General features: G+C 40.6%; 1 protein-coding gene across 1 annotated transcript in view; it reads left to right on the forward strand.

Annotated features, from left to right (window-relative positions):
- The first annotated feature begins 7,741 nt into the window (after positions 1 to 7,741).
- Positions 7,742 to 19,030, forward strand: part of aff1 (AF4/FMR2 family, member 1) — a 55,804-nt gene continuing 44,515 nt past the window's right edge. Inside the window, exon 1 of the mRNA XM_053687708.1 lies at positions 7,742 to 8,190. Coding sequence (XP_053543683.1) covers positions 8,174 to 8,190 — 17 coding nt within the window. The 5' untranslated portion in view covers positions 7,742 to 8,173. The remainder of the gene's footprint in view (positions 8,191 to 19,030) is intronic.

The raw sequence follows: 19,030 nt of genomic DNA on the forward strand, positions 1-19,030 counted from the left end.
GGAGAGTGGTCTGTTAAGTCTCGCTTAAAAAAAAGACAGACTTGGAGCTATCAAACCTGGAAGCGAATGAAATGAAATAGTTTAAGTGGACATCGCACCTAAGTAACATTTGATTTATTTATTTATTTAAATTTCAAACACAGCCTTATCTATACGAGGATTTGTTGGGCATTTCTGAAGTAGAAATTTATCGTAAATGTATTTTATGTCGGTTTTAAAAATTAAAGCCGCAAAAAAATAGCCTAAATAAATGGACATCTCATGACGTAAGATAAAGCGCTGGCCTCAGTGGCTGAAACGGGTATGATTTATGAGGTCACGCCTAACAGTCGACCGAACAGGTGGAATCAGGTGTGGCTCCTGTTTGGTCATAGGGCTGCGACAAATATCTGATAATTACATCATTTCATAACTTAATCGAAATATATTTAAACCATTCAAATGATTGACACTTACTCTTAACCCTCAGTATAGTATACCATAGTATTCATATAGGCACTGGTAAAACAAAGTAAAACAAAACTTGCTAATGAATTACATTGCTATATAAAATTAAAGATATTAACACCAGGATATACCACACATACTATACATCAGCACAATGTCTTTAAGTCCCAAAGGCATCTCAACAACTTTCCAGCCATTTCCTGACTAAACGATTGAATGTGTGTATTTATTTATTTATTTATTTATTTATTTATTCATTTATTTATTTTTAGGATCACTGGTACTTTCGGTCATCCTTAAAGCTTTCATGCAGAAATAATTTAAAACCATATCCAGACTCTTTCAAATTTTCGAAAAATATAATTGCATGTCATATGAATTTAGATTTTTTTTCCCTAAATATCATTTATATTAAAAAGTGAATAGAAAGAACACGATGAGTGGGACAAAACAACAACAACAACAAAAAAAAAACTCTACCAGGGTTTTTTTTTTTTTTTTTTTTTTTTTTTTTTAACACATGACATTCAGGTCTAAAATGTTTTCTATTGATGACCAAAGTTATAGAAAATCTTATTTTTTTCTTAAAAAATTACAGCTTTGACATGTACAAAATGTATGCAGTTCCAGGGTGTTGCGTGATGCAGCTGATTTTGGAGGTAAAAGTGAAAAAAAGAAGAAAGAAATGAAAAGAAAAAACAATATAAACATATATATATATATATATATATATATATATATATATATATATATATATATTTTTTTTTTTTTCTCTTAAATTGTGGTTTTGAGGGGCAAACGGTGGGTTAGAGGTCAGAGGCACGTTTGCCTCACACCGCTAGGGTCAGGGGTTTGCCACTGCCCTGTGTGTGCGGAGCTTGCATGTTCTCCCCGTGCTCCAGGGGTTTCCTCCAGATTCTCCGGTTTCCTCCACCAGTCCAAAGACATGCATTGTTTCTGTTTGGCATATCCAAACTGTCCGTAGTGTATGAATGTGTGTGCGATTGTGCCCTGTGATGCCCTATGCATGAAAGGATTAACTCCAACATGAGAGTCAGCGTTGTAAAACAACGCCCCCTCCTGGTGGTGATCTATTTAATCTCTACCCTTTTGCCATGTAACAAGCAGATTCATCTCAGATTACTGGACAGGTCAAATATATAACTTTATAACTGATTATATTTGCTGTGAGTATGAATCATTACAAGTGATTTACAACTGAATCTACACATATGTTCTTAAAAATAAAGGTTATTCAATGGTTATTTACAGCACCACAGTTTCTGCAAAGAAACTTCTTGTCAGGAAGCATTTTTCATTGTATAGAGTTCTTGAGTTGAGCTATATAATGAGTCTTTATTGGTCACATATACATTACAGCACAATGAAATTATTTTCTTCGCATACCCCAGCATATCAGGAAGTTGGGGTCAGATTGGGGTTAGCCATGATGCAGCACCCCTGGACCAGATAGGGTTAACAGTGGCAGCGGTGGGGCTTGAACCCCCAATCTTCCGATCAGTAACCCAGAGCCTTAACCACCAGGCCACCACTGAAATATGGTCCTTTGGAGATTAAATGAGTCCTTAGTATCATCCCTTAACAGGTTAAAGTTAATTAGGGTTTCTCCAGGCATCACTCTTAAGAACCTTACTTTGGCTCCTCAAAGCACTAACTAAAGGTTTTTAGAGAACTTATGATAAGATTGTTCATCTTGTGTGCACTGCTGTGAATGAAGAGCACCAGTAAAAGATGGTTTTGTGAAGAACCTGAGAGTAAAAAGTTCTTTGTGCAACTTAAATGGTTCTCCTATAGCTGAAAGCTATAGCTATTTTTTGTTGTTGTTGTTCTAATTTGAACCTTAATTTTTAAGAGTGTAACTGTAAGCTAATGGACGGATACAAAAAAGTGGCAAAACTAAAAATTAAGGACAGAAATGCAAGATCATTGTGGCATAACTGAGACCTCCACAAGATTTGGAGTAATTACAAAATGATTACAGTGGATCACAAGAGAATAGCTAATGGGAGTGTATAGTCATGCATCTTTTTTAGACAGGTACACGTTGTATAATTTTATATTTGACTAACATTTTTCATCCAAACCTCTTCTAACTCATACTGTGCTACTTTCGCGTAACTTTTATTAGCCCGTTTATAAGAAAGAATGCTGAACGAGAGTGCTTTCCAACTCCTTCTTGTTGACACGGTCAACGAATGATATTAAGGAAGAAACTGGTCCTATTTTATGTTCATGTTAACTGACAGGTAGAAGCACAGATGGAGTAAAAGGAATCATATTGTCTGTTTCATTATGCCGAGAAACCTTTACACCATTGCTGTTGTCTCTTTGAATGAGAAATACACATGACAGTGGTGCCCCCTATTGGTTAAGTTTGCATTTACAGCTGGCTCTGTGTGTGTGTGTGTGTGTGTGTGTGTGTGTGTGTGTGTGTGTGTGTGTGTGTGTGTGTGTGTGTGTGTGTGTGTGTGTGTGTGCGTGTGTGTGCCAGCAACCTTTTTCTTTTAACGACAGAAGGGTGAAACAGAACCAAAAACCAAATCTTGGTATAGTCTCAAGTTGGAGAACAACGTTGGAGGAAATCTTAGGAAGTCTAATTCGACTGTCTATGTCTAATTTATTTGTCGCAGGCGTGCTTTATTATGAGAGTGATAGAATTACAAGCTCGTTACGTCCCTCTACTAGTCCCATCGTTGTCATAATGAACCATTTTCAGATCCTTCACACTCGTGCACATTTAGATCTACTCAGTTATTAGCGTTCTCTCATAGCAAGTCTTCTAATTCATTCCAATCGTCTCTCATCTCCTCTCTAGGTAATATATATTAAGGCACCAGATGACTTGCATTTTGTTGCCCACAGGAAATGCACCATGCATTATGCTTCAGTTTCCACTGAGTACCTGTTAAATTGCACTTGTGCTATTTTTTTGCCTCTTATCAGTTAAACGAAGCACAAAATACTTTCAATATCAATAATCCTCCACAGCCTGTCATCATTCACATTAAGTCAGTCTTATCTCATTTTTGTTTTCGTTTTTCATGAGCAGTTGGAGTGGTTGTTTCTTTTTGAGATAGTCTTACATTATGTACGATTAGATGACATTATTGAAGATTCCTTGTGTTGTATTATGTACTGTAGGTTACTTTATGTCATCGATTTTGGACTGGTGTCATCTGGTCGTTCATTTGATCCCGCTCCTTTTAATTTATGTGTGCTGTAACTAGAGAATCCTAGATAAAGAGGATTCTCTTTATCATCATTCCCTTTTCTAATGTTAGAGTTATTTCTAAATACTACTTTTTTTGTGTGTGACTATGCAGGGCCTTCTCTATTAACCCACACATGAATAGTGTCCACAATTTAAGGATTTATATATGTGTGTGTGTGTGTGTGTGTGTGAAAATGTAAGATATACGATGTAAATCACCTCCATATCGCTTGATTAGTTCTGCCCCAGTCTTTACCCAAAATATATGGCCTCAAGGCTGATGATACATTCACAAAATTGATCATTGACCTTTGACCCAAGGTGCTCTGGTAACAAATACACTTATGAGCAACCCCGTGTTCGATTGTTTGGTGTGGCTTGGACAGAAGTCTGACAACATTTTACCTATCAGGTCCAGATCTGGGACGGCATTCCTCCAATTTATGCCTCTCCAACATTCCCAACACGAACAAGTCCCCCAGGAGCACTATGAGTCAGGAGGAGGTACCTTCTTGAGCACCTTGTCTCCAAGAAGGCTGAATATTCTGAACTGCTGTTTGGTGCATACACCCGTTTCCTTCCTGAAACCTGAATTCTCATGGAAGAAATTCTCTTGTCCACTGGGGAAAAACTCCAACTACAAGGCCCTCGACTTGGGATTGTGAGTATCCCCATATCCCCCTGAGGGAAAGAAGACAACCCCTCATCAAGAAGTTTGGTAGCAGAGTCTGTACTATGAGTGCATGTTAGGCCAAATATATCTGTTCCATCTAACACACTAGGCTCTTTTCCCACCAACAAAGTGACATTCCACATTCCCGAATCCTGATTGCATGGGCGTAGGTCTGTCTAAGACTGCCCACTGCAAGTCTACAACTATAAGGATTCAACTTAGCAGGATTTGTTGTGCTGTGGTTTGTGGTGTTAACTCGAACCATTAATAGTCTATCAGTTCCTTTCTCGGATATGAAGACATACCCAGTGTTCTGCATGAAGCCCAATCTTCACCCTTCGTTCACCCCAATGCCAGTGCTTCTGTGTTGGGGAGGGCTAATCTGTGTTGATCTGTTGCCGTGGCTCACACTCACACACTCTCACACACACTCAAGCTGACCGTGTATCCTAGGGCTGGCTCCAGGCCTGGAAGAGTCGGGATTTGAGACTCTGAGCTGCATGGGGGATGTGAAGAATGATGAGGCTTAAGGGATCTGAAAGGAACGCACACACAGAAAAGCTGGTTTACAGTCTGTTGTTAGTCATTATCACTGGCATCGTTAAAGGAACAGTGTAATCAACAATAATTTCCCCCTTGACCCAAAATCAGCCGAGATGTATTTGTTGACTGACGTTTTGCACTGGAGTAAAGGAACCTGAATCAACAAGCGCTCACGTCAAAAGACATTTACTGATTAAAGAGCTGGGGTGCTTTAGCTGAGAAAACAGAAAGCTTTCTCCTGTGTCGCTGTAACAGGGGGTCAAAATCCTAAATGCTATGGCTACCTCTGTCAGGAAGAGGTACGATTGGCCTCATGTTCTGCCAACTGAAAAATAAGTGTCCTTTGGTACAGCGCCATTGATTTTCCATACCGGTTATCCTACTCAAGAGAGCATGGAGCCTATCCCGGGGAACTTGGGGCACAAGACAGGGGACACCCTGGATGCACAAGTGAACACACGCACTCATACACCGCGGACAATTTGGAAATGCCAATCGGCTTGCAAAGCATGTCTTTGGACTGGAGAGGAAACCGGAGTACCCGGAGGAAACCCTTGAAGCACGGGTGGAGGCGGGATTCGAACCCCCCAACCCCGGAGGTAGCAAACACAGGTCTTAGAATACCTGCGGAGTTTAATGTTTGTTCTCCTTTAACAAGCAATTAAACTCACTAATTGGTAGTCGATTAGCTGACGTTTGTTAAATCAGTGAAAATAAACACTGCATTGAGTGTATCTCTTTAGGCTAGGATTCAACACCTCATGCTTAGTGGGTGGGGAGCTGTTGGGAAGAAATAACAAACACAAACTATTTCGCCAAGGACCCCGGTGTGTATCTGAGCCACGGTGGAATGTCAAGCGTGAGCTACATTTTGACTTGTAGCGAGTGTACCTGTTCCCTCTTACGTGCCGTGCCAGCCGTCCATGGACTTTGCCTCCCTAAGAGCTGTTCTCTTATCTGTCCCAGACCTTTGTCAACACAGCACAATTGAATTGTAGGTAAGGATAATGTGAAATACAGCTGGTTATTCAAAACGATGCTTGCTCTGCCATGGTTTCATCGTTATTCCATTGACGATTTTGGAAACATTATCTGTGTCTAGTGTATTTTGCTAGTCGTTAATGGTGTGGCACTTCGAACCTGGTAAATAAAATCAGGCAATACTCAAGTACTCGACTATAACAGACACATTACTGCTTACCTTTGGGACCTGGAATTTAGTTGTAGTCCTTTATTTCTATTCTTCCATCAATATTTTTTAAGGGTCTAGCTGAAAACATGCCAGAACTCTGTAGCTCTTTTATCAGCAGGTGAAAGATGTATTCTGGGAGAAGTATGTCTCTGAGTGCAGCTGATATTACCTGATTTGCTGGACGGGTTGACAGAATGCTCCTGGAGTACAAGGGTGCTCACGTAGCTCATTTCAACCATTAATTTCATTCATTTCCCTAGGATGACCTTTTCATATATTTATTGATCATGCGCAGTGCTGTTTAACCTATAGCTACTTATGAACACTAATAAATGTTATATTGTTACATTTTATAAATGTGCAAAATATGTCTTTAAATTAAGTCACGCAGTTGCTTAATCTGTTGGAAAGTCATGTTTCAAACGTCTCAAGAAAGTTACCGGCTGCTAACAAGTCTAAATAGTTTGTTGGCAGCTTCTTTTGACTAGCGATTAGCAGAAGAGGTGACATCAATCAAGGATGTAACTATTTAAACTACTCTACCCATGTGTGAAGCTTGTAAAGTAGCCAACTAGTATTATCTAACTGCATTTGGAAGTGTCTTGTGCGAAGGTAAAATTTTATGCAAAAGTAGGCAAGATTACTCTGAGCAGCAGCCTGACAGTTCAGGGCCTACAATTCGATCCTGAGCTGTCTGCATGGAGTTTTGCACATTTTCCCCATGTGCCTGCATGGGTTTCCTATGGGGTTCGCCGTTTATCCCCCACCAGAAAAAAAACAGCCCAGTAGGTGAATCGACTACTCTAAATTGCCTATAGGTGTAAAGGAGTGTGCGAATATATATATATATATATATATATATATATATATATATATATATATATATATATATATATATATGTGTGTGTGTGTGTGTGTGTGTGTGTGTGGTTCCCCATACAGGATTACATCCAGGGCATTTCTAGGACAGGTTCCAGATCCACCATGACTCTAGTCTCGCAAGCCAAAGTCTGGTACATTTCATCAGACTTTTTAAAGGTGGCCAAGAACTGGCTCCTTTAACAGGAACAGGAAATTTTTGACTGACCAACCACAAACGTGCAAACAGCCGATCAGATCGCGACGTTCAACATCCTGAAGGTTGTGGCCAGAAAAGTGTACAGAAGATATCCCACGGGTGGAGAACCTGAGCTCTGCAGAACCATCTCCAGGAGCAAACCATAATAGGCAAAGCCCCAACACACCCCCGCCCCCCCTATGTAGTATCCATGTTGCTTTTATCCCAAAATAAATCATGCACTTCCATAAATAATGCAAGAACATGCTTCAATGCAAATAATTGCGTTGTACGAGCCATGCAATTGCAATGACGAGTCATTTTCATCCCACGTCTTGTATACCACAGCCATGTAAATATTTACTCTGAACAGAAATAAATGCACTGTTATAATTACTATTATAGTACCACATATTCAGAGTAATAACTGAACATTAAGTATTATTTTGTTAGGAAACGTGAACATCATGTTTTCAATAGGAGTTTTCTAGCTCACGCACGCGCCCCCCTCTGTAATATTTTGGCACGCTCTTTCAGAATAACATGCCCATAATAGGATCCAAGCGGCCGTACCATTTCTGACGGCTGAAAGGGGTGAACATCTGGCGCTTTCCAACATGACACGACACTACTAAAGGAGATAGAAGACTTCATAAAAGTCGCATCGTGTTTAGTAAGACTGTATTACTCGTGCTGGGTGTTTTCTGAGTGTGTATGTGTCGTGTAAATCTTACCCAGCTCGGTCGATACGATCTCCGGACACCCCCCCTCCCCCGGAAGCATGGATGACTCGGATGGTTTAGCCCAGTGAGTCCAGGGATCAAGCTCCTAGCTGTTCTGCTACAATAAGTTGTGAACTATGGACGATCAATCCTACTTTCGGCGTTTATAAATGAATACTTTGATCGTTTCGGGTTGATTGCGACGCGATGTGAAAACACGGCTTCGTGGAGAGAAGTGCCAAGAAGCTCCATGGCAATCAGCAACTTCAAATTTGGCTCATAATCTTTTTTTGGGGGGTTCGCATTAATGGCTGCTCAGTCTAGGTAAGTACTTTTAAATCCATTAAGCAGTTTTATGATTGCTCCAGCTGTTACACTGAAGTGACATCCTTCCAGATGTGAAGTTGTTGCAAATGATTTGTCGACAAACGGCATTACAAATGTGTCCGTCTTTCCAAGATGGTGTTTAGTCTAAAGGGTTTTTTTTTTTTTTTTTTTTTAATTATTATTATTATTTTTGAAACTCTTTCTAGAAATTCCAAGGCAGGGAATAAAACATTCATAGTGATTGTGATTTGGAAAACACCTGGACTGGATCATGGAAATCCTTATGTGTTTATTATTTATTTATTTATTTATTTATTTCCAAAAAGAACCAACTAGAAATACCCTGCTGGTCATTTGTTAGATTGGGCTTTGCTCCGTTTAGCTTGCTTACATGTAATGCGATACTATAATAAATTGACCTCATTTTAAATGAATTGTCTTTGGACTTCCCAGTAAACATCCATATGGCAATAAATCCCCAATCAGTTGTTCTGTTGTTTTTATTGTAGCTTATTAAACCAACCAGTCATGGATTAGTTTGCTGAGTTAAGTAATATTTTCATTGTTTCTCAATGTTTCAGATCAAATAATTCATAATAATAATAATAATAATAATAATATGGAAATGAGCTGTAAGAAGAAATGTCAGGAGAAATCGAGTTAATTAGGTTAATCTGTGAATCAAGCCAAGTATTAATATTAATATTAGGGAATTAAATGACTGTCAAGGTGTCGGATTTCCTCCATTTCACTTTGAGGAAATTGCACTCTTCGTGGTTGGATATGAAAGCTGTTGTTTACCAATAAGCAATCCTCAAAAAAAAGGTTTTGAAGGAAGCACCGACTCATTGAAAGGAGTGGTGTTGTTTATTTTTTATTGGAATGTAGTAAATTTCATGAACATATCAACGTACGATCCCAAACCGAGACCTGTCGAGAGGACGTGGTGCTGATTTGGGGTCGGGTCTAACGGGGAGATCGGACGTTAATCTGTCACTACGCCAGTGATGTTTTTTAGATTATATTTCTGAAAAGTTTGAAGTCTGAAATCTGATTGGTCGACGACGCGAGATCTGATTGGTGTTGACGTTTGGTTATTCTCTATGACGTGAAAGTTTAACAGTTGTTAAAAGGTTCTTACAGGAGACAATTTATACGATCGACAGTCTAATACTCAACGTGTAAATAGTCGTTTAACAAAGAAAATCTGTTGCAGAAGAGGAAGAAAAAGCTTTGTGCTGTTATCGGAAAACAAGCCTTTTATAATCAGCCTGCGGCGTCGTGATGCTTTACGCTTTACATAAATTCCAGGTGTGACGTGCTACGTAAATGCCACATGATTTGCCAAATGGTGTCACCTATGTTTTAAAAATTTTTTTTTATATATATATATATACATATACATATATAGATGGCAATCTTTTATTTATCTTTGAGAAACTACTCAAGCTGAAGAGAAATCCTTTTAAATGGGCAGCGTTAACGACAATCCCAGGACTTCTTTCCATAACCAAATCGTTTAAAAGGACCACTTGTTTTGTCTCGGCAGATTTTTATTTTTTTTAAATGCCGTTTAAGGTCATCCTCTTTTTAAAATGCAAATGTTGTGAACAAATCCGGCGACGGAGAGGAAGCCCTGATGCGGGGCTGAGATATCGTGGCGAAGATTTATCATCGGCTTTCCTTCCCAGCCGGAGAGATCGGGATCTAAAGCTAAAGCAGTCGATTAACAAAAAAAAACAACACCCCGAGCGCAAGTACTGTCCGACGTTTGATTTTTCCTACTCGGAAAGTCAGGGAGGCGGAGTCAACTTTGAGTTTTTCAACATGGCCGCTCGGAACGTTAGCGCTAAACAAAACGGCACTTCTTTGCTTTTGAAAAACTTTTATACTGTACGTGTGCACGTGTTCGCGTTTGATCAGTAAACATACGGACATATTCGCACGTTAAATCTATAACACTGATACGGTTTGCTGTTTCCAGAAGGAATGTGTACGCATGTCACAGTCAGATCAAAGTCGAGCGTGCAGCAGCGCTTTAGTGCTTTACCATCTCCAGTGCTCTTGCCTCCTCGCCTGTTCACTCTGATCAAACGAAGCGTTTAGGCGAAGACCGCCGTCTATCATCGCGCTCGTCATCTCGTAGATCGCTAACCAGCCGAGCCGAGTCCCTGCGATAACGCTCTGCATCGTATACCCGCGTTGCGTTCTGCGACTTTGACTCTAGTATTCGTCTCTGCTACTTCTATGTTCCGTTTCTCATCATGACTGCGTTAAACGTCCCTCTAAAATGTCAAGAAAGCGAGTATATATAAATATATAAAAATATATATAAAAAAATATATATTTTTTTTTCTCGAATGAACTGCACTAGCGATAACGGTGTCCCTCTGTGACACGAGCGACACGGCCACTAACTACTTGCAGGAATTGCGGGGGAAAAAATACGAGTAGCGTCAAACATCCGAGTAGCAGCAGAATCTCCGAACACGTCACATGACTTTCAATGTGAACGCGTTTGATGTGTTTTCACGGTGGTTTAAACAATAAGTAATAAAAAAAAAAAAAAGACAAACGTTTGTGATGTTTTTACCGAGTACTTAAGATTTTTTTTTAAAAACCTCACTGTAGACTAACTCGAATTTGCAGCTGGTAAACTTGGCCGCCATCCATCGTTCTGCAGCGGTGTTGGGCAACAGCGAAAACGCACAGTCGTGTTTTTATTGCACATGACTGATCAAGGGCAAAGAGTACGGAATTATTTCTTTATTTATCTATCCATCTCTTTATTTATTTAATTTCAGTTGCACTGGTTATGAGGAAGTGCAAGTTTGAGTAACCGGCTCTCAGCCAAGCCACCCCTCGCTGTCATGATCTGCTCAAGATGGTTTCGGTGTCGATTATAACACAAGAGGGATTTATTTATATATGAATTGATTTGTTTTCCAGCCAGGGCTTTCCCTTTTCGTCAGCTTTCACCGTATAGTTGCTGCTACTGTGGTGAGAGAACATGAGGCGGATTTCCTTCCGTTCTTTGAATTCTGGCTTCCGATTGGTCGGAGCGTGTCGATTCGTTGGTTTTCAGTAACAGTGGCGAAATTGAGGACGGACGCTACACACGCGAACAATCGTGTGATCGTTGATTGTGGGGAAATTTTCCATAAGGAGACGTTCACGTACAGTAAATGTAACACGGGAGTCTCCAGTGTCGGTGTTTCTTAACGGTCTTCAGGACAGACCGTGTTTACGCTTAGAAAAGAAGCGCATTTATGTTTGTTTATGTTGACGGTGTTTATGCGAGCAGCCGTGTTGATGGGACGTCACGCGCTGAACTCGACTTTTTTTTTTCAGAGTAGAAATTTTGACTTAAGTGGGCTTTTTAAAATGAATTAATTAAGTTATTTCTTTATTTATTTAGTTGTATAGATAGATGGATATAGATCAGAAATTTCGGCTTTACGAGATTTAGTCTAAAACACACGGTGCGGATCTATCCATACGCTTTGGTATTTATCCCTAATTTTAAGCTTACTTCTATCCCTATAATAATTACTTTTTGGAAGATTTATGAATAGAAATCGTTTGACTTGTAGTTTTTCATCTTCTAGAACTGCTGTTGTGTGTGTGAGTGAGTGAAAGAGAAAGATAGATGTTTTGTTTGGCTGTTAAAAGCCACGGCCGGCTGCAGGTGCTCGTGACCCTTCGGTGACCCTGCGTACGATTGGTTAATTCTTTATTCCTGAAAAGGACAGAGGTGAGCGAACAAGTGACACACCTGGACGAATTGAGCAGTGTGTTAGAGTGTGTGTGTGTGTGTGTGTGTGTGTGTGTGTGTGTGTGTGTGTGTGTGTGTGTGTGTGTGTGTGTGTGTGTGTTTCAGATTGGATTACATGCACGGCTCAGGATTGCCTTTCTCCTGACCGAGTGTATAAGCGCGCTCTCACTCTCGAGAATTTCAGCGTGAAGTCGTGTGACTCTTTAACGCTGAGCTTGTTGAGCTCTTGCTTTTTTTTTTCTCGAGGAATGAATTGTTTTATTCCAAGACGGTTAAAAAGACATCTTTTTCTGCCTTCGGGTGCGTTTGCGTACAGAACGGACGCCTTAAATGAAACGCGGGTTGAGTTAGGGGCATGCTACTTTCATCCAGTTAAAAACAGCAACAACAACAAAAAGAGCGTGCGATGGCGACTGATGGACCTGATTGGACAGACACGAGTGTGCTGATTAATTCGAAATATCCTGTACTTATTGCATATTTATATTGTCTCTCCGCATCGGCCATAATCTGACTCGTGTCCGATACGGCCTGCTTGTATCACGGCGCTGCTGAATGCTCCGTTCTGATTGGTCAGAAAGTGTTGATTGATTTTCTACAGCAGCAGCTATGACTGTAAATAATTTATTTGTTCTCTTGTCCGTACAGGATTTCACAGAGGTGGTTTTTTTTTGTTGTTGTTGTTGTTTTTTTGTGATCATCATGGGCCAATAAAATCACTTGATTTTATTTGTTTGTTTATTTATTTAATGTTGTGGAGAACTACTCGAATCGGTGAAATCGTACGCGATCGTTCCACATGCTCTTTTGCAGCGATGTTTGTCGGTAGACCTTTTTAGCTGTACTCATGTTCGACACGTGAATCGAAGACGGCTTCGGCCGAACGCGTGTCACGACGTCGTCACGTGACTCATCTCCGCCCCGAACCTACGGGAAAATCTGCTGTAATTTTGAATGAAAAAAAATCACAAGCCCCTACAAATACTGCGCCGTTTTCTTCATCTTACGATCGCGAAAATCTGAAAATCCTGCTTCTAGGACGTTAGCGTTTCTATAGCAACAGTACGTGCATTCTTGTCGATCTGTGGAAGTTTTCGTACGGAACACGTACGGAAGGAGTCTCCAGTGTCGGTGCTTTGTAAGAGTCCGAGCTAAAACCGGAGCTTTAAGGCGTGACCGTAAACGGATAAAAACTAAGATGTGGCGTTCGTTTAACGAATGAATTGTAATCGTTGACGAATCGTAATGTTGTATAAATGGGGGGGGGGGGGGGGGGGGGGTTAACTGGTGTGTGGTTGATTGATTATTTTCCTGAAACAGCACACCCCTTCATGTATTATTTCCTATACACAACATACAGCAGGCTGCTTTTATGGGGGGGTTTTTCAGTCCAATCAAAAGGGTTTCTTTCTCTTCTTATTTAATGTTTTCTCTGCTTTGACACACACGCGCGCGCACACACAGAAGCACACACACACACGCACATCCCCTCCCACTCTGCTAGAGACAGAATGTCCTGAACTTAAGTACGTTGTGCATTCAGAGCAGCTAGGCCACTGAAATCCATGAGCCTATAACAAGATGGAGCTAATCCCACACTAACGCCAGAAATCGAACAAAACCATGCCGTCTTCCTCCTTTAAAAAAAATTAATTATTGATCCATATTCATTAATAAAATTATGGAATGATCTCGTTCCAGTAAATTCAGAGATTCCAGCACGGCCTCTGATTTGCCTGTTTGTTTGCACCGCATTTCTCCATGCAAATTCACTTAATTAAACTCGCCGCCTTGAGCGTCTCGTCCGTTTTCCCACGCTTCTCACTATTTTATGTAAATTATCTTTTTTTTTGTTTGTTTTTTTTTTTTGCGCAGTGAGAAGCGTATATAATCAGCTGTAACGTTGCCACGGTGACTTCGTTTCTAGACGTAGCCCTTCAGTAAACCTGACTAATGCCGGAACGGAGTAGACGAATGGTTAAACCAACACGTTGCGTTATTTATTTAATGTGCATGTTGCGTTTGGAAAATCGTAACATCCTTGGCTAGCATTCTCCCAACTCTTGAAGGAAAGACTTTGCGACTAGCTTCGTTTCAGCTTGATGTTTTTGTTTTAAAAAAACGCAATATGAAGGTGCTGTTTAGTCGCTGCTGTCGCTGCTGTCGCTAGCGCTACGTGATTCATCCTATTGTTCCGTTATCGCCATGTGAGTTTCTGTGAGGTAATGGATGGCATAACGGCTTCTGAGTTTAAACCTGCATAGAGAGTGACAAGTCTGTCGTAGTGCGTTTAGTTACCTCTTGTGGGCGCTGTTTTGCTGTGTGTAGCCTGTCCTCAGCCGTGAGTAGCTAAGGCTAGCTAACGGAGATGGAAATAAAGCACGGAATCGGTTTATCGTTTGTTCAAGTTACACGCGCCACTTCGTCCTAGCCTCCTCGCCAGATTAGCAAAGCGAACTAGCCGTACTAGCTACGTACTCTCGGCATGGTCACAAACAAGCGTCTATGCTACTTCCTTCCAAGCTTTATTTTTCCTCAAACATGCCAACCTGGAACGAATTGCAGGCAGGAACTAAAGTCGCCAGTGCCGTAGGGTCGGTTTATCATGTACAGACGGCTGTTTGTCATGTAACCTACTGTTTTCTGAAGCGCTGACACTGGAGACTCCTTCCGTAAGCGTTCAATAAACTTAGACCTGCACACGCTCATTTATATTGTCGAGTTCTTCTTGTATTTTCCCAAGAACCTCACAGGAAGAACCTCACTTCAAAATGTTACGAAGTAGGTTTCCTCTTGTGAGTATTGTGGGTCAGATTTTGGTACTTTTCAATGCTCCAAGTAAACAAATTGATGTTAAAAACCTGCTTTTGCTTCAGTAATGACATTTTATGTTTTATTAAAATGACATTATTATTTTTTTGTGTGTGTGAGAATGCGGAATTAAACGATCTCTGAACGTGTAGGTTTTCAGAATTTGGCTCCGTTGTTTTCTTGGTGCTTTTGTTAGCAAAAAGTTTTGAGATTTTTATTAAAATAGTGTTTTTTTTTTTTGTGTTTTTTTTGTTTTTTTGTTTTTTTTTACAGTACGATCTGATCTGTGATCCAAAATGAAAGTAGTCGTATTTTGCGTCATAAATGACCGCAACGGGAAAGTGTTAACTCAAATGTAAACGTTAGCGCCGTGCCGCGTCCCAATTCGCCTACTGCACTATCCGATCTAACCGGTATCCGAGATCGGAGTCGGTGTGTCCCGAATTGTAGTGTGTTGAAACGAGAATCCCAAACATCCCCGGATGGTCTACAATCTCCGGTAGATTTGATCCAGTGGTACCGTGGACACTTTATTTATTTATTTATTTATTTATTTATTTATTTAGTTAGTTAGTTAGTTAGTTAGTTTACAGCTAATATTACCCACAATTCCTTGTGCGAAGGAAGGAAGGAGGAGTTTTGTGATGGTTCGCTTCACCGAATTCGTCCTGCAAACATGGCGGAACGAGTGCAACATCGGCGACGCGTTTTCTCTTTCTAAGTATAAGAACCTTTTTAAATGTTAAACACTAACCAACATTTTTTAATTGTTTGGTTTTTTAAAAAATTTTATTTGAAACGCAACAATGTTCTTTTCCGCTACACGACGCGGTTCGTACGTCCCAGTACTTGCATACCCTTTTGCGACACACTTGAGAGTATGTACTTTTTCCCCTCACAAAAAGAGTACGTATTTTTAGCACGTAGTATGACTCGGCGAATTTGGACGCAGCACTTGTTAACAGTTTGCGTTTGCGTTGTTACTAACATTTCCGAGATTAGGAACGACGCAGTCAATGGTTAGCCTTAGCTAATGTTTTCCCGCGTTCTTTGGTTCCTTTCGTGAAAGCCGCTGATCAGTTTATCGTCAGGAACTGACACTAGCATGATTTTCAAAAGTGACGTCTTTCTATTTTGCGAATCTTTTGTGCTAATTTTCATGCTTATATACGTTTATACATTTGTTTGTAGAATTTGACTTGGACATCTTCTTGTTGTTTATTTAGAATATTTAAGCGAGTAAAACAATTTCAGTACATTTCCCACTCCCGCTTGTAGATGTGAGTGAAGTCAATTGTTCGGTCATTTTCTTTTCCGTTCTAGAAAGTGCATATATACATATCGGTTACGATTTAGAGTAAAATATCGCTGCCTTGATCCCTCTTTTTATTTATTTTTTATTTACATTTTTTTTTACATTACTTCCTGGTGTTGGTTTACATGTTAGCTCACTTGGTAGCTAAACTAGCTTTATACCTCCAGTTCCAGACTAAAGAATCAGAGTTTACTGTGTGAACTTGGCACCAGGAAGCAAAATAGAACATCATTCACAGCAATGAAATACAACTAAATATGGACCCAAGTTAAGAGTGTATGGGTTTTTTGTTTTTTGTTTTTTTTTGTGTGCGCACATCCTTTCACCTTTTATTTCCATCGTAAGGTTAAAATTTGCATGGGATTGCCCATTTGGTTATTCAGATAGACGTACTGAATTAGAGCTTGAAGGCTCTCGCCACAAAGGCTCAAACCACAGAGAGAAACACACACCACCCTGGCGTCGTTTTTCTGCTGCAGCCGGAGTTATGGCCTCCTGCTGCTCGACTGCGGCAACGAGGGGGGAAAAATATGCGAGAGAGAGAGAGGGAGGAGTGTAAATAAAGGAGAGGGAGTGTGAGGTCTGAGAGGGTGAAAGTGGAAAACTTTTCTTATCGGTCCATGTGTTCCTCGGCGTGCGAGATTAACCAACACTTTTTTTGTCACGCCGCGTGCTGCATCTGATCCGGGACGGCTCTCCGGTCGCCATGGCAGCCCAGGCCTGAGGTCACGGGCGTCAAGGAGGTGACGTTTCGTGAGAACAAGAGCTCAGCGGTTTGTCCGAGTTTAGATGGCTCGAATGTGAATGAGATTTTTCAGGAAGGAGAAAAGCTTGTCTCGGAAATCCGAGCCGCTTTCCTCGTTTATCAAAAGCGAATGCAAATATTTACCCGGTTGGTACTGTTCATTAACGTGCCGATTAAAGTAGTGCAGCTGCAAAGCACGAGTTTATATTGAAGTGCACCTATTATGGTTTTTCAAATATTACCTTTCACGTAGCGTTTTAGATATAACTGTTTGTGAATGTAAAAAAAGTCTGCAGAGTTTAAAAAACAAAGCGCACGACGAACGGAGTTATCGACTCCCAAAAGAAGGAATCGATTCCGAACAGCCGAAACGAGTCATTAGTGATTCCAAACTTACGTAGGTTCGTAACAAAAAGCCCCGCCTCTGGCCTTCGTCGGCTACTCCGTGACGGTGGTAGACTGATCGTGACAGACTGGGACGTCTAACCAATCAGAGCAGAGTATGCGCTCCGAAAGGAGAAGTTTAGAAGGAATCCTTTTGAACGGATCATTTAACGAGTCGTTTGAGACACTGCGGGGGGATGTAACGCTACAGTTTAAATTATGAGCACGTTAAAGTGTCTTTTGACCTCGGATGCGTGTGCATCTATTGTACGAGAGCTTTAAAACAAAATTAGGCATGTTTCCAATCCATAATAGGTGCACTTTAATGCACTGATTATAAAACAGTGGCGTTTCTATAGTAATAGAAATACTCAGAAAAGACATTAAATTGAATCATTTAACATGGCTAGCATTTACAGGAAGGAGTCTCCAGTGTCAGAAGTGAAGCTGTAACTTAACACTGCATTTTTGTTATTATTTTTTGGTCAAGTTAACTTTACCAGGCTGGTGAGTGAGTGAACGTTTATAGCACCCATAAAACGCATCGAGATTTGTACATCTTGTCGTTAAACTAAAGCTTAAACCGAGTTGCTATTTTGCGTCATGCAAATAAAAGGACTTGGGTTTTGATAATATTCCGCTCTGCACGTTGTTCCAGTTTGTGAACGGTTCATACGGTGAGCCTCCTCTGTTGCTTCCTCAGCGTTTATTTCCTGATAAAACGTTTTGAGCTTAAAAGCAGAAATCCCTGAAAATGCCCAACACAGGCTTTTAGCTGTTTTTATAGACCCACATCATTTTGTGATCTGTGTTTGTTTAAAATGAATCCGTGCGCTGTGTCTGGCCCGGTGCCAGCTGCAGAATTCAGGGCCAGATGTCGCGTGTTGTGTTGTGTTACTGCAGCCCCTGAGGACCCTTCGTCTAATCACACCTGTCCTCGTCCCTCCACCCTGAAGATATCTTATCTGGAACATGAGCTTGGGCAAATAGGGATGACAGATTGTCCAATAAAGCAACATAAATACATGTCATAAATGTCTGTTAGTCTTAAAAACCTTTGGAAAGGTGTGTTGTTATTTTTTGCTCTCGCTAGACGTTATTGCAGGGCTGTAGTAATTACAGACCGACCTTGTTCGACTGACGTCACGCTGTGGAGTTTTCAGTGGAAAGATTGCACTTGGCAGTCTGTGAAGCATGAGTAACTTCTTCATCGTTACGTCCAGTGACTCACATTTATTGACTCACCAAAAGGTCACACGGCTCATCTCGGCCTTTTCCTTTGTCCTCCGTCTTGCTGAACAACCACCACCCCCCCCACCCCCCCCAAATGGCCATTTTTATCACACACGGGAGGCAAAGCATCACGTCTAATCACTTTAGCGTAATTGTTCGATATCTTTCTTTGCCAGCTTTTCTTATGGTTTAGAATGGAGTGCTGTTAGTCATGCAGTAGGTCTCTGTTATGGATATTGGACCTTCTAATAGTGGGCTCTAATAACATTTAGTAACGTAAACAACGTATACATTGGGAAATGGGTTTGATGTACATGAAAGGAAAGGAAAAGAAAGTGAGTATGAGTGAGAGCCATGTTGATGGAAGTGAAAAATTGATGCTTTGGACTGGTTTTCTATTGGGGATGATTGTGTTTCACACTGAACAGATTTAAGCAGACCGAAAAAACCCAACAAATCGCTAAGATGAGGGAGTGGAAATGTGCTCGTGAAAACGTTTTTTGCCCAATTTATTTAGGCTATGTGCCAGTTCCCATCCACCAGCCAGGTTTTTTTTTTCCTGTTGCACGTCAGT

This window comes from Ictalurus punctatus, chromosome 18 (assembly GCF_001660625.3).
Source record: "Ictalurus punctatus breed USDA103 chromosome 18, Coco_2.0, whole genome shotgun sequence".
NCBI lineage: Eukaryota > Metazoa > Chordata > Actinopteri > Siluriformes > Ictaluridae > Ictalurus > Ictalurus punctatus.